Source organism: Mauremys reevesii, linkage group 5 (genome assembly GCF_016161935.1).
Source record: "Mauremys reevesii isolate NIE-2019 linkage group 5, ASM1616193v1, whole genome shotgun sequence".
NCBI lineage: Eukaryota > Metazoa > Chordata > Testudines > Geoemydidae > Mauremys > Mauremys reevesii.
Window position 1 is genome coordinate 85,950,163 of NC_052627.1, and position 27,565 is coordinate 85,977,727.

General features: G+C 38.8%; 1 protein-coding gene and 1 long non-coding RNA gene across 6 annotated transcripts in view; one reads left to right on the forward strand and one right to left on the reverse strand.

The window, feature by feature from the left end:
* The window catches only part of SGCZ (sarcoglycan zeta), a 491,213-nt gene that overhangs the window by 109,924 nt on the left and 353,724 nt on the right, over positions 1–27,565 (forward strand). For 3 of the 5 annotated variants that reach the window (XM_039542313.1, XM_039542316.1, XM_039542315.1), the window contains exon 2: positions 12,381–12,575. In XM_039542313.1, the coding sequence (XP_039398247.1) occupies positions 12,381–12,575 (195 nt within the window). Of the gene's footprint in view, positions 1–9,034; positions 9,193–12,380; positions 12,576–27,565 lie in introns of all 5 variants that reach the window. The other 2 variants (XM_039542314.1, XM_039542317.1) reach the window with 2 other exon arrangements.
* The window catches only part of LOC120407018, a 90,523-nt gene that overhangs the window by 2,148 nt on the left and 60,810 nt on the right, over positions 1–27,565 (reverse strand). The gene's annotated exons all lie outside the window — the stretch shown is intronic.

A 27,565-nucleotide genomic window follows, 5' to 3' on the forward strand; every position in this document is an offset into this window, starting at 1 on the left:
TCTGTATCAACCATACAGGTGTGGGCAAGTGGAAGATCATAATATTTTAGCACCTATGTATTTATAAATAATAAAAAGTACCTTAGTTTGCCTCATTATTTCTTCTATTTTAACTTAAAATGTTCCTTCCTTCTATGCCATTTTCACTCTTTTTCATGGTTTTTGCCCTCTCAATCTTGATCTCTCCTTCTCATACCCAGTTCTTTTGTTTCTTCAGTTTCCTTCAAATGCTCCTCCAAGTTCATGCATGTATAACATAGGCTTACTCAGTGTTGCTGGACTTGTTTTTAAGTCTGCTTCTGCCTTTGAGTTAACTGAGGTGGGACTTTTAGTTCAGACTTTTTAAATCCAGAGGTCCTATCTCAGATGCTTGGCCAGCAAGCCAGGGGATAGTGGGGCAGCATTACACATGCACCAGCTTGGGGAAACACCATGTATGTTTTTACTTAGGTCATGCACCATTGCCCATTCTGATCCTGTTGACCTGAGGGAAGGGGTCTTGTGGATTTCCCCTCTCTCCTCTGCCTGTGCACTGAGTGACTGCACAATCTCTCTTCCACTGTTCTCTGAGGTTTCAGATTTTAACTCAGGCAGTCATTAATTCTGTAAACAAGAGGAATAAAGACAGAGCATTGTCTTCTTCCTTACCACCATTCCATACTGCTTAGTTTTCTTCTCTCTCCCCACTTCCTCCTGTAGTCCCCCTGGGCTCTCCCACTTTGTTTCTTCTCTAGGTCTTTTCCCTCCTTTCTTGGTGTCCTCTTTCCCCAACCCAATGGGTTCTCACTGCTTTTATCTTCATCCAGATCTCACCTACCCCCAACTCTAAATTTGAGTTCTCTAAATTCTTCCCCTTGAGGAGTCTGTCATTCTTAACTCTAGTTTCCTTCCTGAATCCTATTCTAGAACTATTCTCATGGCAACACTGCTCACTTAGTCATGTTGCCAGGGACTTCCCTGTCTGCAACTTTCACCAAAAGCCTCCTCAAAGAGGGGAAATCAGCACAAAAGACAATATTGCCACACTTCTGCCCCTGAAGTGGAAAATTAACCTTTTGCTTGTGGATCCGGAGAGGCAAGATAACCCCCCCACACACACACCCCATGTTTTATTTTAATTTTGCATTGTGCCTAGAGAGACGTTGATAGGGCACAATATAAGTTTGAAGGATGATTATTAAAGAAAATTCTGGCAAGTCACACCCTCTAACTGAAAGCCATTGCTTTGCTTTAATTTCTTGAATTTCTTGCTGCTTCTACTGAGTTTCAGTTCCTTAGAAAACCAGAATCAATTAAATTGAAACACACTGGATATTTTTGGTTTTAAACTTTCTTTAAGATGTTAATGTATTGAGGCAGATGGTATGAAACAAAGCACAGAGATGACTAAGCTTTTGTGCTCAAAGAGTTTTGCATGTACAGGGGGAAAAACATGGAATTATTCTGGTTATTAAAGGTATAACTTAGGAAAAACAGATTACTATGAAACTTCAAGTTTGCAAAGTGTTTGAGTCCCTGCATTTATATAACTCAATGAAATACAGAGCAGTATAACTCAATGAAATACAGAGCAGTATTGTTCAGTAACTTTTCAATGCATTGAGTCTCCATCTTCAGTGGAAAAAAAATTATGATCCTGTACTTATCACATGATTATTCATTCTTGTGAGCATGCCATGAATTTGACTGTATGACAAACATAATGATATATGTTAAATACAGAGCAGCAGTAAATGTTCCCAGTAAGTTATAATGCCAAGAGCAAGCAACATCTAGCTTATGTCCATTTTTACTATTTAGTCTTTCCTTCTGATGTGCTAACTTTTATTGGAAAACAATATTTAAGGTAGAAGCATTTATTTGTCCTCTTTTATAGACAGTTGTTCCAATAACTATTTAGTAGTGCTGGCATCACAGGGAGAAAATTGTATACCTCATCTGCTGTCCTGCCTGTGGCTGTAATGAAGTCTCTGTAGTAATCTAATTGTATCGACTTAGCAGGAAAGTGGAATTCTAATTGACAACATAAAGCCAAGCAAATTGCACTATCACAAGAGACATGCTGACTTAAGCCCAGTTGACACTGATGTCAAAAGTATTTTTCTGTGGCTAAGAAGAAAAGTCAGATGCATTTCAATTATTAAACTTCCAAACATGTAAATTATCCAATCAACTTAGTATACTGTCTTTAGGTGGGATCTGGAACTCCAGTCTTGCATTCCTTACCTACTTGCATCCCTTGTGATTATTTTAAAAGGAGTTTGAGGTATTCCAGGACTGTAGGGGATGATCCTGGTTTCTAAGCAGAAGTGAGAAAAGCAATTCAAGGCCCATGAATTGCTTTTCTCACTTCTGCTTAGAGAGTGATATCAGTCCCTCCACTTTTGCATGTGGAGAGGACTGAGATCCAGCCCTTTTTTTAGAGAGGAGCTTTGGGTGAGCTGGAACAGATTTTATATTGAATCCTAACTTATGTCTTATTAATCACCAATATGGACACATTTTAAAATCTAAATTACATATGTAATATCTCACCCTCACCTTCCCACCTCTATTTGGAGCATGGAAAGAGTGTAGGAAAGGGGAAACCCATGATGTTATAGAGTTGTAGCTCAGCCATGAAAGAGCTAGTCCTCATCCCCGTGACTAGCTTCCATCAGCTCCTGCTACGGGTACTTAAGGAACATTGAGCTGACATCTGGATCCCTGACCCAATAGCCATAGCTAAGGAATGCAAGCAAGCTAAAGACATCCATCAGCACTGATTCAAGCAACAGTCTCACTTTTCTGTGTTAATTTTTAAGAAAACAATGGAACAAAGCAGCTTCTATAGAATATCTTAGTAAAATTTTCTTGCTCTCCTTTCCCGATAGAAACAATGATTAAAATAAACTCGGAACACAAGCAATGTACATAACTGCTTATCTGATATGTGGTGAGGTTTAGAACAGGAAAGTCAGTCAGAGGAAAATTTGATTAAAATAAGTTAATATTTTGTTTGACAAAAGCTCGATCTGCTTTAAACTGAAAAATTGCATTTATAGCCTTTTGACTGAGAATTCCTCCAAGTCGGTGATTCTCTGGGCCAGTGTTATTGCTAAATAGAAAAGCCATCTTATGAGAGAGACATTTGAGCTTCCTTTCCTATTTGCTCAAAAGGTCTCCTGGGAGCTTGAAAAACAAATTGTTTTCATTATTCATCTGGCCTCCTGACTGAAGCTCTTTGGCAAAATACAGCTTTTGGGGTTCAGGAAATGTAGAGGTCAGGCTAAAAGCTAGAATTTGAAGGGGAAAAGCTACATAACGCCCGGACCTGCAGTTCAAGAAAACAAGTCTAAGCCTCAAACTAAACTCAGAATGAATGACAAGTCATCCTTGGTCCCAAAACAAAGGCGATATATCTCCTTCTGCAAACCCTGAAAGGACCAAATTCTCCAAATGCATACAATTGTTGTGAAATCTGTCCCCATTGAAATCAGTGGCAAAGCAACCATTGACTTCAGTAGTGTCATTTAATTTTTTCAATACTCTTTCAAAATTGGCTCGTATCATAAAATGCCTTTTTCCCTAGTAGGTATAGTAGATGCACTTTAAAAAATTAAATTTGGTCTGAAATAATTGACTGGTTGCATAGATACTTACTTCCCTTTAAAATAGGGAATTTCACTACCACTAGATGTTGAATTCTTCAAGTTAGGTGAGTTTTAAGACCACTTATGTTGTTGTTTGTTGTTTGTATTTCATAGCACTTAGTCATGGACCAAGATCCAACTGTGCTAATGCTCAAACACAATAAAATGATTGAAAGCTCTTCAGGGGAGGTACAATTTGAGTACAAGACAAGAGACAATAGATGGATACAGATTGATGGGGAAGTAACAGGAAACAATGAGACAATATTGGTAAATATGAAAGGTAGTGGTAATAGCACACTAGCAGCCTAACTTGTCAAGTTTATTGTAGGCATCATGGCAAAGGAGAAATTTGAGGATTTGAAAGAGAACAATTACACTCTGAGTGTCATTTTCCCCTTAAATTATGAAAAGAAAAACCCATGAGCTCTGAAATTCAGGTTTTTCATATTTATTTTTGCTTTGCTTCCTGACTTTTCACAAGCATGCATTGATTTGCTTGCATATTTAAACACTCTTGTGATATCTATTTTCTAAAATAACACTTGGACACCCTACTGTTTGGGGAGATGTTTATGTGCCTGAATAATTCCACAATATTAAGAAATTCACTTGCTTACTGGTGTGAGGGAGAATTGGACTGCTTTGAGGTTGATATGCAAGAAAAAGTAATTCTAAAATATACATGCGCCAGTCAATTATTAGAAAACTTTGATGAAGGACCCTCCATCTTTGCTGAAGGACCCTCAGATACTAGAAACAGCAGATGCATAGTCTGAGATAGGAGCAATTTTTGGGGAGTGTGCATGCACCATCTGGCAGAAGTTTTGTGGAGTTTATCTGTCCAGCAGAACATTGGCATCTGCTACACACTTCTACTTGGTGTTGCCCTCACAGGCCAAAGATGCAAATGTGGGAAAGGCTACTGCAGACTGGGATTTCTCCTTTTCAACCCTTGTAGAGTTCCCATCTGCCAAAACTGGCTACCTGGACTTAGAATAGGAAAGAGACTGTGGCCCTCAAGAATGAAATGGCTATCAGAGAGATTAGATAGAAGATATAGGACTTCATTATTCATAGGTGATCCAACCTTTGACGCATTGTCTAGCAGGTAACTAGTCAGAAGATTTTGCTAAGTTGCTGCCAGTGCTTGTAAATCTTGAAATGTATATGAGAGAGCCCATTTAAACTTCCCAGAAGTCCCAGGCATAGAAAGGAAAGCAGTTCACACCCAATTCCTTCCATTGCACCTATGTAGGACTCTCATGTAGCAGAGCTTAAAATGCCATACACTACAGTATGTGGAGCAGGATTTGCAGAGCTTATGTGGAAGAGCAGTCTCTGTCCCATTGTACAGTGGGGATTTGGGGAAGAGTGGGTAAATCCACTGCTAGGTTAATCCACCAAACTTCCCCCCCCACACACACACACCTTATAATAGAGACACAAGTGGCATGGAGGCTACCCTAGCTGATGTCTGTTGGCAAGGAATTGCATGGGGAGAAGGATTCCTTCTACCACAGCGTCACAACAACACCCTAGGTCTCTACTATGCAGCCTGTTTCTACTATGCAGTGGGGCAGGAATTTGGCCTTATGTAGTTCACAGCTCTTCACTGTTTCAGGTTGACGGTACAAAAGCATTATGGTAGTACACAGGAGTGAGAAAATGCAACTGGTTAGAAAATTACTATAATCAAAGTTAAACAGTAAAGTCCAATTTCATTACCAAACAGTGCAATGAAAAAGTAAACAATACCGCTAATAAAGAATTAATTTGATTTTAAATAGTTGATCATTTTAAATAATCCACAATGGGGATTACACTCAGTACTAAGGTCTATGCCAGGGGTTGGCAACCTTTCAGAAGTGGTGTGCCGAGTCTTCATTTATTCACTCTAATTTAAGGTTTCATGTGCCAGTAATACATTTTAACATTTTTAGAATGTCTCTTTCTAAAAGTCTATAATATATAACTAAACTATTGTATGTAAAGTAAATAAGGCTTTTAAAATGTTTAAGAAGCTTCATTTAAAATTAAATTAAAATGCAGATCCCCCCCCCTCAAATGGTGGCCAGGACCCAGGCAGTGTGAGTGCCACTGAAAATCATCTCACGTGCTGACTTCAGCACCCGTGCCATAGGTTGCCTACCCCTGCTCTATGCCCTGTAGTAAGGCATTGTAGTAGCACACCATTAACCTGCTGCAAGTAAAATAGTGTTTTTCTATATCGATAATATAATTTAAATAGTGTACCTTTTAATAAGGACAAGGCATGTATGAGCTAACACTTTTTTTATTCTTACCAACAGAATGTCAATACCAATTCCCTTGTGCTTAGGTCTAATTAGTCTTTATATATAATATAAAATATGTGGTTAACGTCTGTTTTTGATGATGCCAAGGGAAGCTATTTTCCCTTCCAGTGTTTAATTATTTAAGAAAGCAATGTTCACTACCCTCTCAATCTAGTGTTGCCTGTTCTGTCATAGGTGATAGTCACTGGCCAGTATTATGATCCTGATTACCAGAAAATATATTAACATTCTATAAGTCTCTTAGCGAAGTCTAAGCCCTTGGGTGACAAAGGAAACCTAAGTTAGCATGCACTATGCAAACTGGAAGTGACAGCAAGAGCTCTGCATATATCTGTTTGTCATTTAAAATCTTTCTGAGTAAATTCATTTTACATGTAATGCCTTTTACAAGAGATGCAAGAGAAAGGCGAGCCACTGATTATACCATTAATAATTCTCTTCATATAACCCACCTCACCAAAAGTTTTCATTTTTGATCTTATCCAATAATTTCAGACAGTTTTAGAATGTGTATATTTTATGCTTTAGAGCAGGGGTAGGCAACCTATGGCACCAGTGCCGAAGGCGGCATGCAAGCTGATTTTCAGTGGCACTCACACTGCCTGGGTCCTAACCACTGGTCCGGGGGGCTCTGCATTTTAATTTAATTTTAAATGAATCTTCTTAAACATTTTAAAAACCTTATTTACTTTACATACAACAATAGTTTAGTTATATATTATAGACTTATAGAAAGAGACATTCTAAAAATGTTAATGTATTACTGGCACATGAAACCTTAAATTAGAGTGAATAAATGAAGACTCGGCACACTTCTGAAAGGTTGCCGACCCCTGCTTTAGAGTCTTCAGCATAAGAAATTATTGTTGTGCCTATGCAGCATCTACTTCTGTGAGACCCACGTTACACTACACATGGTAGATTGCCAGCTAAAGACTGTAAAGAAAACCTAAAGTAATATTTCATCTGTAAGGTTTTTTTTAATGTCACATGTTTGTACAAATTGGAAAAAGAGTGAGTAACTTGCTGACATGTCGCACACAAAAGAGAGCTGCCCACAGCCTGGGCTGCCTGGCTAGAGGGCATGTTACTGTCAGGGTGAGTGAGGAAAGCCAGCTGGTTCTGGCAAATTACCTGTCTAATGTCCTGAAATAGTTCTGCTGAGCTGCTATGGCTGGTTAAGAGCAAATTGTTTTTGCTTTTCTCTTTCACACTAAATGCCCATGTGAGCAGTTTCATCTTAGTAACTATATTTTCTCTTCTTGGTTCATTGTCTGCTTTGGTAGAAAACACCACACAAAAACCTGTTCCATTACAGGTCACCTGATTGCTTGGAGGTCCCTTGTCAGCCTATATCATTGTTTGGTTTGACTACTGTCATATTTTATATATGCTTTTTATTCCTTTAACATTTTTCATTCAGTGCTTGAATTAAAAAAAAATTACTTAAAGGTCATTGAGATTAAATCTTAAATGCTCAAGATCTGTAAGCAGTGTACTGTGGTTTGTTAAAATCCTAATACAGGTAGCAAAACTCACTCAATTTTTGGATATCTATTTTATCTCTCTAGGCGTATGCGGCATACTTAATTTGCAAGATTAGGTTCTGAATTCTCACAGCTTGTGAATGTAGCAAAATTTGGGTGTGGAAATAGATTTTACTTGATGGATTTTTAAAAAATCGTTTGTGGATTAAAGTAAACATTTTGAAGCTTACATGTGTTTTAAAGATGTTGATGATCCTGCACGATGCCTAAAAGCGTAAATAAAGCTAGCTAGTGATTTTGGAAGACTCTGTAAATACTCTGCAAATTATTAGACATTTAGTAAATGTACTATGATGGAATTCTGTAATGATACCTATTAATATTACGAATGCTCCGTTAGACAAAAAAGTGAAAACAAAATACCGAGTTGCACAAAATGGTCACACTGAATCAACAAATTCTTCCCTTGTGATAGAACTATTATTAAAAGTGATGATACAGGTATATTTTTTTTCCACCCATGTCAAGGAAATGTCTATACTTAGTTCTTGTCATTAAAAGTTCACAATCTCTCTAAAATTGCTTTAAAATAACTTTGATAGAATTAAAGCTTTAAACAGAAAATAATTCTGTAATTTAAAAAAAAAATGCTCACCGGTTTAAGTGTCAGAACATCTGAAGGTAAAGGTTTAAAAAGTTTGATAGTCAGAAAATAAGGCCATTGTACTGGTATCTCAAAACCTTAAGTCTGGAAATTAGTTGTGGTTTCAACATCAACCTGAACTCTGCTCCCTTCTGGTTTCAGGGATTTTATCTATTAGTAAATGATAATTTGTTTCCTCTAAAGTAGGAGTATGAGACCTTTTTAGTTAATAATTCATAGCAGGAAAGGTATAGATTAAGTCACTGGAAAAGTTGAAAGAATTTATGGGCTGCTGGTTTGTAGTTCAGTGCTGCTTCAGCGAGGCCGCAGGAATATTTTTTGGGAGATTCTGTGGCCATCTCTATTTCCTTCTTGTAATCTCTCCTTTCCTACTTCCCCTACTTCCAGCTGCCTGCACTCAGGGCTGTGGAATAGAGGGAAAACTGGAGCAGCAGAAAGTCCCTGCCCCAGCAGTAATCATCATCAGCCTTAAGTGGAGGGAAGGCTGAATGAAACTGGAGTGTTGCATCCAGTTCTGGTCCCCCCCCCCCCACTACAGAAGGGATGTGGACAAACTGGAGAGAGCCCAGCAGAGGGCAACGAAAATGATTAGGGGGCTGGGGCACATGATTTATGAGGAGAGGCTGAGGGAACTGGGATTATTTAGTCTGGATAAAAGAGCAAGGGGGGGGGGATTTGATAGCAGCCTTAAACTTCCTAAAGGGGGGTTCCAAAGAGGATGGATCTAAGCTGTTCTCAGTGGTGGCAGATGACAGAACAAGAAGCAGTGGTCTCAAGTTGCAGAGGGGGAGGCATAGGCACCGACTCTGTAGGTGCTTGGGGGCTGGAGCACCCACAGGGATGATTTAGTTGGGGATTGGTCCTGCTTTGAGCAGGGGATTGGACTAGATAACCTTCTGAGGTCTCTTCTAACCCTAATATTCTATGAAACAGGAAGCAGAAGCTGAGCTGCCAAAATTTTGCTGTTGAGGACTACGTATGTCTTAATGGGTCCTCTGCAGTGACTGGCCCCCACCACCATAGTTTGAGCTTCACACTGCCAGCTGTGAAATCAGGAGTCCAAGTACAGGGATCTATCCCCACATCACAGGGTATTACATTTGAAACTTTTTCCTTTTTGTTCCTGTCCCCTCCCATTCTTTAAAACAACAAAAAGGCCTCTTTAAAGAATCTGAACACTGCTTAAAAAAAACAGTATTTTCAATTCACCTCATACAAGTCCACTCAGTCCTACTTCTTGTTCAGCCAATCGCTAAGATGTTTGTTTACATTTACTGGAGATAATGTCTGCTTCTTGTTTACAATGTTGCCTGAAAGTGAGAACAGGCGTTCGGATGGTACAGTTGTAGCTGGTGTTGCAAGGGATTTATGTGCCAGGTATGCTAAACATTTGTGTTCCCCTTCCTGTTTCGACTTGTAGGCTCTAAAGTTTTACATTGTTTTGTGCTTGAGTGTAGTTGTGTTTAAAAAAAAAAAAAAAAGTAATTCTACATTTGTAGGTTGCACTTTAACAATATAAAGATCACACTACAGTTTGAGGTGAATTGAAAAATACTATTCTTTTTACAGTGCAAATACTTGTAATAAAATAAGTGTACAGTGCTCACTTTATTATTCTATGTTGTAGTTGAAATCAATATATTTGAAAATGTTTTTTGTAACCTTTTTTACTTTGTTCAGTTGGGCTAAGTGAATTATCTGGGTTTTTTTATGGACCATGTCTTTGCATTTTCCCTTTTATATAGTCATGAAGAATCAAAACCACTTAGACATTCTTTGGTAGGGCAGGTTATACTGGATTTTTTTTTGCGTTATTGGTAGAGGGGGTTTTGGGGTGTGGGGGAGGGGTAATAGCTATGACACCTCATTGATTTGTATTAGAACCTTGACTCCTAGGACATATATGGGATCTAAAGACTATGCCTTTTGGTAGCCTACTGATAATCCATTTTGATTTGGTAGTGTTATAAAGGTTTAAATATGGTTTTTGTGTAACCCACACACCACCTGGGTGTGGTGTTCTGTCCCATCTAGTGGCACCGAGACCACTTATAGTTTGAGTCTGCTCTACAGCCTTAGCTAAGAGTCATATGGCTTCTAGCTCATGCAGTAGAAGCTCATGCATTTAGCTTCACAGGTCCCAGGTTCAATCCTGCTTGAGAATGACCTGCGTACATCAGTGTTATATTTGCCCATGATCACTGAGCTTTAAAAAAGGGCTCTTTGCTACATCCCACAACATTCTGTTGACTTAATACAGATGGCTGAAGTATAGTGGGCACAGTTAACTTTTCTTTTACCTTTCTACTGCTAAAATAAGAAATGATTGATCCTCATGGTATTTCACATTATAAGTATAGGGTATGCTCACAACCCTTCCCATTTCCGTCCCTTTTCTTTGTAACACTCACTAATCTTCCTTCATAATGACTGCATGTCTGTCTGTATGTACAGCTGTATGCACAATGTCCAATCCTGCCTGGGGCCTGTAGGTGTTAAAAGATCAGGTTAACTGCCCACTGTAATGTGAGTAGAATTTTCAGTCTCTGAAGAAGAGTATGGAATATCATCCAGATGTATGAGTGTTCATTTGGATGGAGGTAGGGTTCCTTTACTGAGTTGGATGTTGTGACAGAATACACCACTGCACTGACACTCAACACACTATTTTATCTTTGAACAAGGTATGTCTTGTAAGGTATCATTTGAAAACTCCACAATTTGCCAGTCTGTATTGTCTTGATAAAATGTGTGGTAACATTGCATGCGAAATTAAGATTTGCCTTTATGATTATATTCATACATGTTCCAAACCCCACAGTCCTGTCTAGGTAGACATCAGGTCAGTCTTAAACAAAGGAAGGAATGTGTGCTTGCCTTAATTTGCATGTAAGCAGTAAACAGGGTCATCAAGCAGGTGCGGGGGGGAAAACAGCAGGGAAGATCCTTCCACATAGACCTGACCAAGAGTGTCTACACTACACACTTTCATTGGTATAAATAGGTCACTTGGGGTTGAAAAATCCACACCCCTGAGTGATCCAGTTATACCGACCTAACCCCACTATAGACAGCATTATGGCAATGGGAGGGCTCCTCCTGTTAACAACATAATTTTCCTCCCACAGAGGTGGTAGTTAACTATATTTACATTACAGGGGTGCTGTAGTTTTATGCAATTACATTGATGTAAATCTATATTCACACCTTGGTAACTGAAAACACATAAGGGCCTGTGATGGGATGTTGGATGGAGTGGAATCTGAGTTACTATAGAGAATTCTTTCCTAGGTGTCTGGCTGGTGAGTCTTACCCACATGCTCAGGGACTTCAATGGCTCAGACATAGGTTAGGGGGTTGTTGCAGGAGTGGGTGGGTAAGATTCTGTAGCCTGCGTTGTGCAGGAGGTCAGACTAGACAATCGTAATTGTCTCTCCTGACCTTAGTGTGTGAGTCTGTCCTGAAATGTGGAAAATGTCCCTAAATTAGGCAGTAAGGATTAAAACAACAGAGAGCTGCCTCATTCACAGTGTACTGTCCAACCTGAACACTGAATGATGGAAGGGTCCTGAAGAAAAATTGTGAACAAATAATTAAACACTATAGTAACTCTTATGCTCAAAGGGGAAGACTTAAGGTTGCCTGGGAAAGTTTGGCACTTATTGACTGAGTGATTTATTTTGTAATCTTAATGTTCTTATAATGCATGCTTTTCTATGGGATAAAATATATGTAAGAAGATGCATACATGATAAAACAGTGAGAATTTCACTTGTAAAATCGTTATAAGCCAAAGCATGACACTATTTTTCTCTTTCCATATTTAAAGATACGAATGACTTACCTTTCAAAAATCTCCGTGACACACTCATCTATGAAGAAGCCTATAATATAGTATTTGAGACGAGCACATATGGTCTATTTTCATTTCTACATTTTTCTCCTATTTTCCCATATTTTCCACATACTACTGAAACTTGTAGCCTGACTTGGTTATAATCACATCTGTTACTCTATTAGTCACTTTATAATCCATGATAATAAGAAAAAGAATGCTTTATATCATGGAGCAGCAAATAGCTAAAAATCACAACATGGGTACTAAAAGCCTAGCTCAAACAAATTGGTGTAGTAGAATTTGGCTCAATGCAATTTTTTTTAACACAGTTCAGTGGCTGTAATATGATGATTTTGGAAACCTATTCAGATAATCTTCATAGAATAAAATCTATCAAATGACGATTTTTCATTTTCTTACATTTATTTTCTTTTCCCCCAGATGACACGAGAACAGTATATACTGGCAACACAGCAGAACAGCCTACCAAGGATTGAAAATCCACAACTTTATCCAGTGGGAATTTATGGATGGCGAAAGAGGTGCTTATACTTCTTTGTCCTTCTGCTGTTGGTTACCATGATTGTTAACTTAGCAATGACAATTTGGATTTTGAAGGTTATGAATTTCACAGTGGTAAGTACCACCATGATTTTACATCTCTTTATCTTCATGTTAATAGCTTGTCCTTTTTTCAGTGCACATTCATTTATTCTTTAATGTGAAAGTTATTTTTAATGAGATTCTACTAAACTCTCAGCATACACATTACACATACACGATGGAACATTATAGGTGTATTACTTAATTAAAAATGGAAGGTTACGGTTTTTAGTTTGTTGATACTGGAAATTAGGAAAAATGACTTGTCAGTTTACATCAGGTGAATCTGGAGAATGGGCATTTTAACAACTAATTGGCTTTATTATTCATGTAAATATGTCAAGGTGTTTTTTAATGGATCACAACATATCACTCTACTGTAGGAAGATTTAGTGACTTCCTTGTCTCTGTAAATCTCTGGAATCTGCTTAATGTATATATACATATTTTAAATGTGTTTACAGACTTTGCTTGAGATGATGCAACATTCTTATTCAGATGATAAGCCAAATTGAGGGGATGTTAAAAATACAGCTAAAGGATATTTAAATCGGTTATAAAGATGTATTTAAAATGCATAATAATTCCCCTGTATGCTTGGTTTGATGATACATTGTACCATACTGAGGCCAGGGCAGAAAAGGCCATACTGATGAAATATTCTAAACAAACACCTTTGTACCTGGGGGACTGACTTGGCTTTTAGGACTACAGCCTACCACAGAACTACCTAATTTAGAATTTTAATTATTCGAAAACTAAAATACCTTAATTACAGCTGTACAAAAATGAAATATCAAAACTGTTCTTTCTATGCCTAATGTAAAATGATCAGTGGAACTGGAGTCATGAGTCATAGAGGGTACATTCCCTGGAGGCACTGCTATTGATGGGAAACCAAGGGAACGGCAAATGAGGGGAGTTATGTTGGAAGCCACTCAGCCAGCTGGACACTGGGTTTATAAAGTTCCAGTTGTTCAATTTTACCTGCTTCAGCTTCATTCTTTGTAAATAAAATCTGGTGGCAATGTCTGATCAGGGAATTCTCTGAAGTGTAGCAGCTGGCAGAATGAGTCATGTAATGTGGTCTGGATTTTGCAGACACAAACCTAGTCCAGTGATGTAGCTGGTGGAAGGAGGAGTTTGAGCTGTACACAGACCTGGCCATGCAGGAGGACAGCAAGAACAGGAAATTAAAACTATTAGTTTACCTTCTTGGGGAGCAAGGCAGAGAGATCTGCACCGCTGTGAACCACACACTGCCTCAAGCCTCCGAGCAATCCTAGGAGCCCCAGGGACTTATTGGTCCCCAAAGTAGGACAAAACTGTGGAGTGACACAGGCTTTTCCCTAGAGAACAATCTAAAGGGGAGGGGATAGACTCCATGCTACTGCCTTACAAACACTGGCTGCTACATGCAATGTTGGAGTCTTGACAGACTCCCTAATTTGGGACAGGATGGTCTGTGGCACTTGGGATCATCCCCTCTGGGAGCGCTTGCTCTGGGAAGGTGATCTCACATTAAACAGATGCTTAGATATGAGGCATGCAGTGGAAGCTTTGAGGGGAAAGATGAAATCCCTAGAAGGCGCATCACATCCCCAGGACTACATGTTGGGGTGAGACAACAGGAAAGGAAAGCAGTTGGTTTCCATAAACATAGCAAGATGTTTTTATTGTGTGAGACAGCATGAGCAGGTAAAGGAGAAGATGCCCCAAGTAGGACAGTATTATAAGGAATGTGGCAAGGTTGAACCATCTTGAAGAGGGGGAGATATGATTGCTCTCTATAAATATCAGAGGGATAGATACCATGGAGGGAGAGGAATTATTTAAGCTCAGTACCAATGTGGACAAGAACAAATGGATATAAACTGGCCATCAGGAAATTTAGACTTGAAATTAGATGAAGGTTTCTAAATATCAGAGGAGTGAAGTTCTGGAACAGCCTTCCAAGGGGAGTAGTGGAGGCCAAAGACCTATCTGGCTTCAAGACTAAGCTTAATAAGTTTATAGAGGGGATGGTATGATAGTATAGCCTAATTTTGGCAATTAACTGATCTTTGACTGTTACCAGTAAATATGCCCAATGGTCTGTGATGGGATTTTAGATGGGGTGGAATCTGAGTTACTACAGAGAATTCTTTCTTAGGTATCTGGCTGGTGAGTCTTGCCCACCTGCTCAGGGTTTAGCTGATCTCCATATTTGGGGTCAGGAAGGAATTTTCCTCCAGGGCAGATTGACAGAGGCCCTGGGTTTTTTTTTTGCCTTACTCTGCAGTGTGGGTCACGGGTCACTTGCTGGAGGATTCTCTGCACCTTGAAGACTTTAAATCATGATTTGAGGACTTCAGTAACTCATACATAAATCAGGGGGTTGTTACAGGAGTGGGTGGGTGCGATCCAGTGGCCTGTGACAGCAGTGGTAACATCATGAGAGACTCCTGGGCTCAGAGGGCATATCAGTTCAAGCGGTCAGGTCAAGAAACAACAAGGGATAGTCCCATCCTCCATTCATGGAACCATGTTAATAGGAACCCACCTTTTGTGATTTCAGCTGAATACTGAGGTCTCCTGTGCAGTGATTTCTCAGGGTGAGTTGGACTTGCACACACCCATTACAAAGGGCAGTCATAATGTAAAATGAGAACACAGTGGAACCCAAAGGAAAATGTGACCTCATTGTAACTAATCTGAGAAGTAACAGATGGTACCAATTGGAGTTTGTGGTGGTGGATGGTAAGCACCCCAGACCTCTCTTGGGAATACAGCCATACAAATCATGGCTCCGATCTGGTAGTAAGCATGCAAAGAGTGTCTTATGGCACTATGTAGTCCAGGAGTTCAAAAGTGTGTGGAGCAGGAGTATTATAGGGCTTGTAGAGGCTAGTGCAGCCAGGTGGTGGTGAAGATGTCATCAGGTATGTTCATCTGCATAGACCCAAAGCCACTGAAACCGGCATTGAAAATATCCACTGCTCACAATAGATCAAATCTTGCTAGAACTTTCCTAATCCAGAACCTGTATGGTCTATGGTGTGAGGAATGGGTTTTGACCCATAGGTCTGGTTAAAGAGTCAGTATGCTGACAACCTGTGCAACAATTGGTCGCTACAGATAGCTATGCATGCTGTGCCAGAAGTGTTCCAGAAAAGACTCAAGTGCTGTAAGGACTCCTTGGGGTGAAAAAAATTGCAGATGATATCCTCATTGTAGGTGAAAGAAGCCATAATACAGAAGCTGAATGAGACCATGACAGGAAATGACAAGCTTTTCTACAGTGATGCAGGGACAAGAACATAAAAACTGAATGTAGATAAAATGTGACTCAAACAGCATGAGGTGACATACATTAAACATCTGCTCACAACAGAGGGATGGAGAGCCGATCCCATCAAAATGAAGACAATCAGACATTCCAGCTCTAGTAAATGTGAAAGGGGTACATAGGTGCTGGAATCAGGGGTTCTGAGTGTGCTGCACCCCCTGGCTTAAAGTGGTTTTCATCATATACAGGATTTACAGTTTGGTTCAGTGGCTCTCAGCACTCCTTATACAATTTGTTCCTGCACTCCTGAAGGGGTACAGTGCTTTTATAGGAATGAGATACTTTCTGTCCACACTTGGCTGCAATAGAGGAACCCATATGTCAGCTCCTGTACAAGTGTCTGTCAGCTCACAAGGCAGGATGTTGAGAGGGACTGGGCAGGTCCCTAACAGCAAGCATTTGACATGCTGAAACAAATGATAATGGATGCCCCTGTCCAGCCAGGAGAGAGACTGCCACTCCAGTGTGATGCATCAGAGAGGATTGGGTGTAGCTCTTTTGCAGAAGCAGCCAGTCACTTATGCCAGCAGACCCCAGTCAGGGACTGAACAAAATAGAAAGAGCTTCTGGCTATGGTTTTGAACTGGGGGTGGGTTCCATCAGTACACCTATAGCCAATAGAAACACAATCTAGAAACAATCAGAACCATATTTTCAAATTAAAGATTAGTTGAGTGTGCAGGATAGAATCATATTTTGAGGACAGGAGAACCTATTGACCCTGAAGACGGATGCTCCTCACAACTCATAAGCCTGGTTTAGGTTCGGCCGGATAGACCGCGGCTGGCAGCTCCAGCTCTTCCACCGGTTCCGGTTCCTCCTGTCCCTCGGAGCACTCGGCGCCGGGGAGTCCCGTCCGTCCTCTTGCTCGGACTTCCGCTGGTCCCGCGCCTCGCCAGGGTTGGCAGCCAGGTCGGAAGGGAGCAGCGTGCAGTCTGCGTCCGCCTCCCCCCATTGTGCTGCCCCGACTGAGCAAAGGGCCCCGCCCTTTGTACCTTCTGTTCCGCCCCTCCCATCGCTGGGGTCGGAACAAACTTGGCCTGACCCCGCCCCCTCCGGTTGAGAGCGTGGCGGTTTCCCCTCAGGCTCGGAGGGAAGCCACCCTGGCTCCCTACAACACCGTTATATCAGGGTAGAGGTGTATTTTGTGTTTAATTTTATATTAAAATGTTTGTAAAACAGGGAAGATATATCATGGTCAGTGGAACTGAAATGTCACCGGAGGAATACGGAATGCAGGGAGTTAGGTTAAAGGACAGCTCAGCCACATGGAAAGAGAAGTCCACAGGCTTTAATAAAGTTTCTCTTGTTTAACTTACCTTGCATTCAGCTTCACTCTTTGGGAACAAAACCATATAGAAGCTTTACTGGAAAGTTCATAACTTGTAATGGAATATAGAATCAAATCCCACATTTAGTGCACAATGCAAATCTATCTGTTTCAATGCTTCTGCTTACTATGTAGCAGATTGAAGCCTTTGGTTTAGTAGTTTTAGCAGTATGCATGTGGCTAATATAATTAAATGAATGGGAGCTTAATGATTTCACTAAGATAACAACTGAAGTGTAATACAGTTTATACCTAAATGCTGTCTTTCATGACTATGCTGGATATTGCAGTTCAAAAATCTACAATGTGGATTTTTAACAGTCCTGAAATATTACAAATCCAATTAAATTATATGTAGTTAACATGTGAATTAATCTTTAATCCTTGTGTTAAGAGTAAAAATAATTTTATTTTTCACCCGTCCTTACTCTTGTATTCAATTAAGCAATTGTTAATAGCATAAGAAGAAAAAATCACCCCATCATGACATTGAAATGTAGAAAATAATGTGCAATTTGTGCAGGTAATGTTACTGATCTACCAGCATTATATTTCGCTTTCATTATTGCATTTACTGTCCCATAAATTCATACTCATCTGTTAAACACATCCAGCTTGTTCAAATAAGAAATGTTATCATAAGATTCTGTACCAAGGTAGACGGGAAGAATCATTTTACTTTATGGTGGTTCCATTAGTATATCATTTTTACCAGCATTTGTATATAGTACATCATTGTTGACACTGGATTATTAACCTTTATTCTTCACATGGTGGAATGTGTAATAGCTTTGTTTGGTGATGTATACTATTTTGGGACTGATTATTTTCTCACGCCAAACATTTATATATATTCATGACATATCATCTGGTTAGCCTGTTACAGAAAACAGGGTTTATAAATCTAAATCTTAACTGTGGGTTATGATCTTCTAATTCTGAATGACTGTTCCTACTCAATTTGTATATTTTATAGTTTGCAAATATTTTTAAGTCACTGTAGTATTTCATTTATTTATGATAATACATAATTTAAGAAATATCATAAATCTTACTATTGCACTTGTCCATGTGTGAGAGCGTGACAGGGAATGGATTCTTATCAGTAAAGGGTGTGGTTGAACTCTTCACAGTTAAACGCCCACATGAAATCCCTTTGTATCAAACACTGTGAAGTCAGTGATAGAAAATCCTCCCAAAAAATTGTTCAGAAAATTCTAATTTGTTAATCTGAAAAAATCTATTCTATTCATGGGCATTCGTGAGCAAAATAAGACTAATTTTTTCAGTTAAATTATATGTTCTGACATATTAGCTCAGTACTATTAGCTCCAATCTTGTCTATTTAAATTTTCTGGCATATTAGTATTTCACTGGTTTTGGAGGGGTAGCCATGTTAGTCTATCTCCTCAAAAATAATGAGGGGTCCTTGTGTCACCTTAGAGACTAACACATTTATTTGGGCATAAGCTTTCATGGGCTATAACCCACTTAATCAGATACTTTTTTTTTCACTCCATGTATGCAGGTATAAATATACAGCACATGAAAATATGGGAGTTCCCTTACCAAGTGGGGGGTTAGTGCTAACAAAGCCAATTCAGATAGGGTGGATGTGGCCCATTCCCAACAGTTGACAAGAAGGTATGAGTGTCAACAGAGGCAAAATTACTTTTTTGTAGTGACCCAGCCACTCCCAGTCTCTATTCAGGCCTAATTTGATGGTGTCAAGTTTGCAAATTAATTCCAGTTCTGCAGTTTCTTGTTAAAGTCTGTTTTTGAAGTTGTTTTTTGTTGAAGCATGGCCTCAGTTAAGGTATTTAAGGTCTGGTATTGCGTGTCCAGGGAGATTGAAGTGCTATCCTACTGGTTTTTGACTGACTTTGTTCTTTTTAAAGCATCTTTAAAATGACCAAGTTAGTGTATACATGTAATTTTTATTAATATTGATGGAAAATGCCTGTTCATCAATATAACCAAAATTCGCTGGATGATTTTCAAGGTTAAAAAAATAAACAGTGGTAGTGGTAAAATCCATGCTGGCTAGACTTTTAATGTGCATAGCAGAAGTAGCTATGATGTTAAACTAAGAATGGGACATGGTTTATTCATATTGATTTAAGCTTAAGATCTAAAGAATTACATATGTGTCTGAGAGTAATGAGAATTGAGGAATTGACTTGGAGATCTGATTACCAAGCTGGAACACGTAGCTGAGTTAACGTACATATTAGTGTTGTTCAGGTACAATGTATACACTATTTCATGTAATTTATAATCTATGGTTTGTTAAAAGCAGAAATTAATCCCTTTTGTCTAGATAAACAACTTCAAATTTTTCAAAGTAGTTTAAATTGTGACATAGCTGCCTCTGAGTTTCTTTACAATCAGTTTTTTAGAAGACAGTGAGTGACCAACACATAGTGACAATTTCTGGATCAGAAATACAGCAATGTTGGCTTTGAATTAACCAGTCACCTCCCATTTTTAAAAGAATAATGTAACCGTGTGTGTGTGCATGTAAATCTGTTACAGTTCTATGTTGGAACATCTCTTTAGCTAAAGCTGTAGCAGCTTGTGCTTTTAGCTCCGGAGGTCCCCTCTTCAATTCCTTGTGTTGGCCAAGATAATGGCTGTCACACTAAGTTGAAGCTTAGATCCTGCCAGGAAAGGCCTATAAGGAAATGAAAGAAGAGCTATAAAAAGCCTCAGATAAAGGGACAAAGCTGGAGAAAAGCTGACCAAAGAAAGTAAAGGGTCCTTCCTATGTAACTGAAGGCATTCACAGAAAAGTGTGAATACTCCTTTAAAAAAAAAAGTGCACTGCTATAATTTGTGAATATATTATCTGGATACTATCCTGTAGATATTTCCTGATTTGAATTACACAATAAATATATATGTTTAAGTTTTGGTGATAATGAAAACATTTAACCTATTTTTACATTTTCATGTCATTATAGCAGATCTCTCATAACATTGAGACTTAGCTTTTCCATTTTAATTTTAATATTGAAATTGCCCTTCATTCCATGTTGCTGTCTTGATTGTGTAACATCTTCAAGTGATGGCCTTCAAAACCTAAGGGGAGCTGTGTTTTGGTACAATGTATTCTTAGAGAGTCTGTAAATTTCAGAAAAGTTAACATTGTAGCTGACCTAGACCTAGACATTTAATAGGGCATTGTGGAGGAAAATGAACTATGAGAAGGGAGAACAAGCCATAGGGCTTCAGTGTAATTCCTCCACTAATGTTCCACCAGTCAGTGGTCTGAGAGCTCTCGTGTGGGTTTCCCAGCCCCTTGAATCAACATAAAGAGACAACCACTATCCCGCCCACCATCTTCTTCTAACATGCTCACTTATATCAGCTTCTGCCTTCCAGCCTCTGCCCATGTTTCCCAAATCTGGGAATGGGAAATGTGGTCTCAATTCCAACCAGAGTTCAAGAAGCGAAATGTTTTGTCTATTTTACTAATAGTCCCCCGCATAATCTAATTCCCAGATATCCCATTCACATCTCCGCAGTCATTTGCAATTTCCAATAAAACATTGGCAATTTTTGACTGCTGTGATGAGGGCAGTGTTTGCTTGCAAGGTGGAGCTTTAACTCTTATTCATTGCAGTAGTCATGCCAAATAGCAAGAACAAAAGATATCATCATTTGTGAAGAGATGTTTAATGTTTACCAACTCACTTTCAACTCCTCCATCGTTATGGAGTTGCACTTTAAGTGTAAATAAATGTTAAACTGAAGTAATATGTTTAATTTTTATGGGTGGTGTTTGACAAAGTATCATGGATGCTGTTAGCATGCAGAATCCTCCAGAAATGCTGGATACCTTACCAAGCCAGCCAAGCAATGAAGACTGTTTTAGCCATTGCAATGTAAGGAGACTCAGATTTTTTTGGGGTCCCAGGCCAGTAAGGGATTTGGTTACTGTTTGTCTAATAACCCTCGGTGTCTTGTAGTTCTGCAGCTTTGGTCCAGAGCTCTGACCCTAGCAGCCCACAAGCCTCACCCTGGCTTTGCCCAACCTGCTTACCTCTTGCAGGTTGAGCTTTAGTACCATTCCAGTCTCAAATTTTTCCCTCCCAAATCCAACCTCTCTCACTGGACCCTCACAGCCCGGTTCAGACACAGTTAAACATCTCAACTTGTCAGCTTTCTAGAAGCACACACTTTTTACTGAACTTACACAGCATGGATGATTTATAATCAAAACCAAACAAGTTAGTTAACTATAGAGCATGGATTAACTGATATCTAGTAAGAGAGAAAGGTTGCAAGCAAATAAAAAGTGGAAAATATACATCTAATAGTTTAAAACTTAATCTAGCAAGATAGTCATTTGTTCAAGATGGCTTCTCTCCCTCAGTCGGCTTTCCAGCCTTTTGCTGGTCAGCCAGACCATGACTCATCCAAGATCAAATCGCTTGGATTCTTTGTGTCCTAAAGTGAAGGATAAAGAGTCTCTCTCCCTTCATATCCCTAAAGGGATGCTTTTTTCTTACAAGTTAGGAAGGATTACTGCAGATTCACTCTCCTGAGTCTCTTTGGGGTGCAGGAGCCATGTTAATTCTCTGTTCTTGAGTTCTGATCAGGATAACCCTTGCCAGATTAGCTTGATGGCTTTCTTTACTGCTAATACATAAATTGAGGTAAACCCATATTCCTTTGTCTAAAACAGACCTGTTTATCACCTTTACCTAGACTAGGCTGTCTGGTCTTAATCATGTTCTAGAGAATGAATTAATAACTTTGAATATAATATAATATAATATAATAACACATGCATTTTACAATTATATTAATAACCAACATGTTGTTAGCTTCCATATGGTACCACAAATCATATTTTCTGTAAATATTATTGCAGTAGTATCTAAGGTGTGAGGGATGTATAGAGTCAGTCTCCACCAAACAATTAGGCGCTAAAGAAGATTACATAAAAAATCCCTCTGCAGCCTGGTTCAGCATTTTCATGATTCAAATAGGCCAAGTAAAACCTTGCACAGCAAGGAAAGCTATTTTTAATTGAACATAAATCTAGCTGCAAGCATAAAATGAGGATAAACAGCTTTTTTGGTTTTCCTGGCTGGGATATTTTCCTTCATATTCACAATTGAACATACAGTGGTTGTTGGCTGCCAAGTCTTAGGTCCATCTATTTGGACAGCTTGATGCCAATTTACCAGTTGATTGGATGCTTGCCCTAGGACATACATGCCAACCAGGCATAGGTTTAAATAGGCAGCATGCATAATAATTCAAATGCACTTAACTTTTGCAATAACACTATCCTCAAGTCTTTCACTCAGGCACTTGCATCAGCATCCTGTGCCTACACTTCAGCACATCTGTGGATGTTTGTATGTCAAACATAATACCTCAGTAGTAGAGGAAATGATCTCATGATCAGTCATTTATAGCAACCAACAATTATTTTGTGTAAGGCAACAGCTAGTTTGCTTTGTGGTTTCAAAATATAGGTACTAGCCTATGAAAGTACCTTATAGCTCTCAACTAAATACTATCTGGAGACAAAAGGGTCTGACTGGATTCATTCCTTTGCAGTTCAAAGATCAGGTTGTGTACTTGCCTTGAGGAATAGGGAACTTGACAAAAGAATTCTGTATGAAAAACATCTTTTCATGTGTGGCTAAAGAGAACAAAATACTCCACATTTGTTGGTCCTGCTTCTCTGTTTAAGGAACAGTCCAAGATGATGATTGACCTTGGTTTAGATATACATCTAAAAGCTGGATGCCTACCTTAGTAATCCAAACAGTTATAATTCTACAACATTTTACTGGAAGTCGCACAAGAACAAGATTTTTCTGAGAGATTCCTGGTACTTTGTTTTCTTTGAGTCAGAAAACATGAGAGCATAGTCTTTGTTGTGATGTACTGGAGTTTATGCCAGAAAGTGCAGATTACAAAAGTGAAAAGAACTTTTAATCACTAAATGCTCTTTTCAGGTTTCTGGTAGGTTCATTCAATTTACCAATGAGCTAATGACTTGCAATATAATCCCAATCAAGAATCTACACTCCCAGAAATTGCAATGCTCCACGTGTAACATTGCTTCTATCAAGTATTTGTTGCTCAGTTGTAAAGGCATTCTACTCATGCAAATTTAGTTTGTAAGCTCTTTGGGGCAGAAGCTGGTCAGTACAATGCTCCTTGATCCTGACTAAAGCCTGATGACTATTTTTAGTACTAAATAATGGGAGGAGAGAGAGAGAGGGGTAGAAAAATGTATTAAGGGAGTTGTTTCTAAATAGAATGCATCACAGAAATCTTTGAAAAGCACCAAATGCTTTTTCAGTTTCCCAGTGGCTGGAACTGGATCCATATTTGGTGCTGAGTTTACTGTTCAGCATTAGGAAAATCCTTCATTTCTTCAAGGTATCAGCCTTCAGTTCATTTTACTGGTTCAGAACAAGAAGCAATTGTTTAGTGCTTTAATCAAAAGTTTGACTATGGTAGCAAATCACCTCTGAATTACCAATGAATAAGTAATCTTCTTGCAAAAATAAAATGTAATACGGTCTTGTTTTTCTCCACATGTATCACAGTATTAGGGGGAGCATCTCTGCTTCTGATGTAACAGATTGTTTTGACCACCCAGATCTATTTATTTTGTGTTTGATCCAGTAATCTCTATATCATCAATTCTGCTGGTCTGATGGCTTGTCTGGGTGATAGACAGCATCTCAGTGTTAGCTCATTTCATTTCTAAATAATCCTAAAAAAGGAACATGATCAAACAGTTTAGGATGAATAGTGGCATCACTTAATAGAAACATAAAAATTCTCCAATATGCAGATGTTAAATGCCAGCTAATCAGTCCAAATCATTCATAATTTTCAAAGTTACTGGGGATGTGCTGACCACCGCTCAAAAATAATGTAGATGTTTGGCAAACAAAGGCTATTCCTTATGAAAGAAGTACTTCTCTATTGGTGACTGTACTTTTACTAAAGAGTGTACTTTTATCCACTCAAAAAGCATAAGTTTCATAGCTCATTCACTTACCAAAAAGTGCTCTTTTAGACTGTAAATGGTTCCTTATGCACATATACAAAGCTTGATGTCCCAACAGTGGTGACTATTTAGACTCAAGAAAACACAATGATTTAAAACTGATACACCTGCCCTCACTACTGAGATGTTTCTGAGAAATCAGAATATTGATTAAGGGAAGACTATATCTTTAACCTTTATCTGTTTTCATTTATAGTACTCCAACCCCAGTTGCACCTAAGATGGAGGTAAGCAGCCTCACACACTGATGAATCAGTTGGCTTCATGCAAGGTTCCAACGCTTGCTAATAGGAAGGGTCAATAGAAGAACTTTGCTACATTGTTAAACTCAACAATTAATTCCAAGCTGCCATTTGTAGTTCCTGATCCCCTTTATTGCTTTTTGTCTGAGTTCAAACCCTAGCGGTGGCCGTGGATGTTCTGTGAAGCTGCTGTTGCTCTCTGGTTTGGAGTAAAACAATCAATGAACAGATTTACACATTTATGTATCTATAGTACAGAGTAGCTCTTCTCAAATACAACTTTATTAATGTTATGAACAAAAGCTTTCTCGTAGACTTGCTTTTTCTGTTTTTTGTCTCTGTAGAATCTCCCTAGATAGTTGTGTGCCTCTTTTCCTGCACTAGAAGGAGCAAAGCATGTTTCCCTTGTATTTTCATCAGTGCCCAGTGTGTCTAGATTCTTTTGTGATGGTTACTGCACATAGCCCTTGTCAAGGTTCCCTCCCCATTCTGAACTCGGGGGTACAGATGTGGGGACCTACATGAAAGACCCCCTAAGCTTATATTCCACCAGCTTAGGTTAAAAACTTCCCCCAAGGCACACATTCCTTGCCCTGGAATGGTATTGCTGCCACCACCAAGTGAGTAAGACAAAGATTCAGGAAAAGGACCACTCAGCGTTCCTGTTTCCCCCAAAATATCCACTCAAGCCCCTTCACCCCCTTTCCTGGAGAGGCTTAAGAATAATATACCAACCAAATAGGTAACCAAGGTGAGCACAGACCAGACCCTTGGGTTTTTAGGACACTAAAAACCCAATCAGATTCTCCAACAGAACTTTATAATACAGAAAAAAGTAAAAGAAGCACCACTATAAAATCAAGATGGAAGGTAATTTTACAGGGTGATAAGATTTAAAACATGGAGTTCCCCTCTAGGCAAAACTTCAAAGTTACAAAAAAACAGGAATAAACCTCCATCTTAGCAAAGGGAAAGTTCACAGGCTAAAACAAAAGATAATCTAACACATTTCCTTGCTATTACTTACTATTTTTGTAATATTAGCTGTATCGTTTCATTAGGAGATGGATTACTTGCTTGGTCTCTCTTTATCTCAGAGAGACCAACACACACACAGCACAAAGCAAAAACCTCCTCCCACAGATTTGAAAGTATCTTCTCCCCCTATTGGTCCTTTTGGTCAGGTGCCAACCAGGTTATTTGAACTTCTTAACCTTTTACAGGTAAAGGAGGGATTTTATGCTACCCTTAGCTGTACGCTCATGACAGTCCTAAATAAAATTTCCATGAATCCTTGTGTACCAATAAAATAACTTCTTCTGCAATGAAGAATGTCCAAAGTGTGTGTGTGTATATATAATATAAGAATTCGCCTTTCCCTGAAGATAAAGTAACATACATAACTCTCATGTGTTGACTAAATCCTAAAGAAAGGAAAATGGATTAAAAATAAATAACTTGTTGTTGAATCATAGCTAGTTACATTGTTTATTGCATAAGATTGTTTCAGGATGTATAACTGCACTTTATAGTCTTAATCTGTATGTCACTCCTGAGATATAAATTCTCTATGGAGTTCAAATTGCCTCTGCGCAGAAGGAGAGACAAAATAAAATTGCTAATTTCTGGATTTGTTCTCATTTTGCATCTATTGGAAGAATATTGTTTGAGATTTCAGCAAGCACACAGGACAAAGTCCTTTCACCTTGTTCTCCTTGCTCCCTTCCCCTTTGATGTGAGGGAACTTAAAACCAATTTATTTATACAGAGTACTTCATAGTAAAACCACTTCAGCAAGGACATGTGTTGTAAATACAGTCTGAATTGTTTAATTGTAGGAATGCATTATATCCTGTAGGTTGTCACTGTTAAAGTTATACTACATTTAAACCTTGCCTGGCATAGGAATCTGTTGGAAGCATGGAGGGTACTCTGAACCCTGGTGGGGTCATTACCAGTCTACGTATGTTAGAACAGCCTTGGATCTACTCTACCAAATGCCTGGTGTAGAACCTCTCTAGGTTCTGGGATCCATACCACCTCCTTTAGTCTACCACTCTGACAGCAGATAGTGGGTGCCACAGAGAATCTGTCCCATACTTGAGTGAAAAGTGTGAATCCCCTTGCAACCACCTGCAAGGTCTGCTGTCAGCAGCCATGTCCCAGGCCTTATGTTATCTGCTTCACACACACAGCCCTTTGTTTATTTCTTGGCTGTCAATTTCTTTGGGTAGTCATTAAGGATTGCAAAGTGCCTCCATTGGCTAGCTGCGAGTCTTGTTCCTTGTCACTAATGGAATTACATAATTTCTATTATCAACTGTATAAATCATGACAGATGTTAGTCATCTCACTTATCAGCATTACTGTTGGCCATATCCTATGGCGATGACAGTGATATAAGAGCATAGATGATTTTATATTCTATTGTATAACTCATTGATATCTATTTTTTTGCAGATGTATTTGTTAATTGATTTCTTTATATAATGTCCTGAATATTCATGTTTTGCTGAAACATTTCTGTAGAGAAAAGCATTTTATAATGAAAAAAGATCAGACATTCAGGTAGGACAGATCAGTTTCACACCTTTATCAAGCAGAGCTAGAATTCTATTAATTCTAGTAAAGTGGAGGCTAAATGGATAATTGTTTGATTTTTTTTACTTGTATAAATGTGATTCAAGATTTGTTTTTGTTTTTTTCATTTTGAGTTCTATGGCTTCTTTGGTTTGCATAGATATGAAGGCTTTGGGCTTGCCTTTGGAAATGACTATAAATCTACATGACATAGTTTGGAACACATTGCAGAGCATAGTTATTATACTTTGCTACAGGAATACAGATAGAAGAAATATTCCATGCACGATTTAAAGCAAAGCCATCAGCCCAGTCTTGTTCCAATAGAAGCTAATAGCAATATTTATATTGACTTCAGAGGGAGCAAGATCAAGTTCCATGTGATCTACCCCTATATACTCTCATATGATGTATTTACATTCTTGAGTCAGTATTGTTACAAGCCCTGAAAGAGACAGCATACACCAGTGCATCCATGTAACTGAGACATTA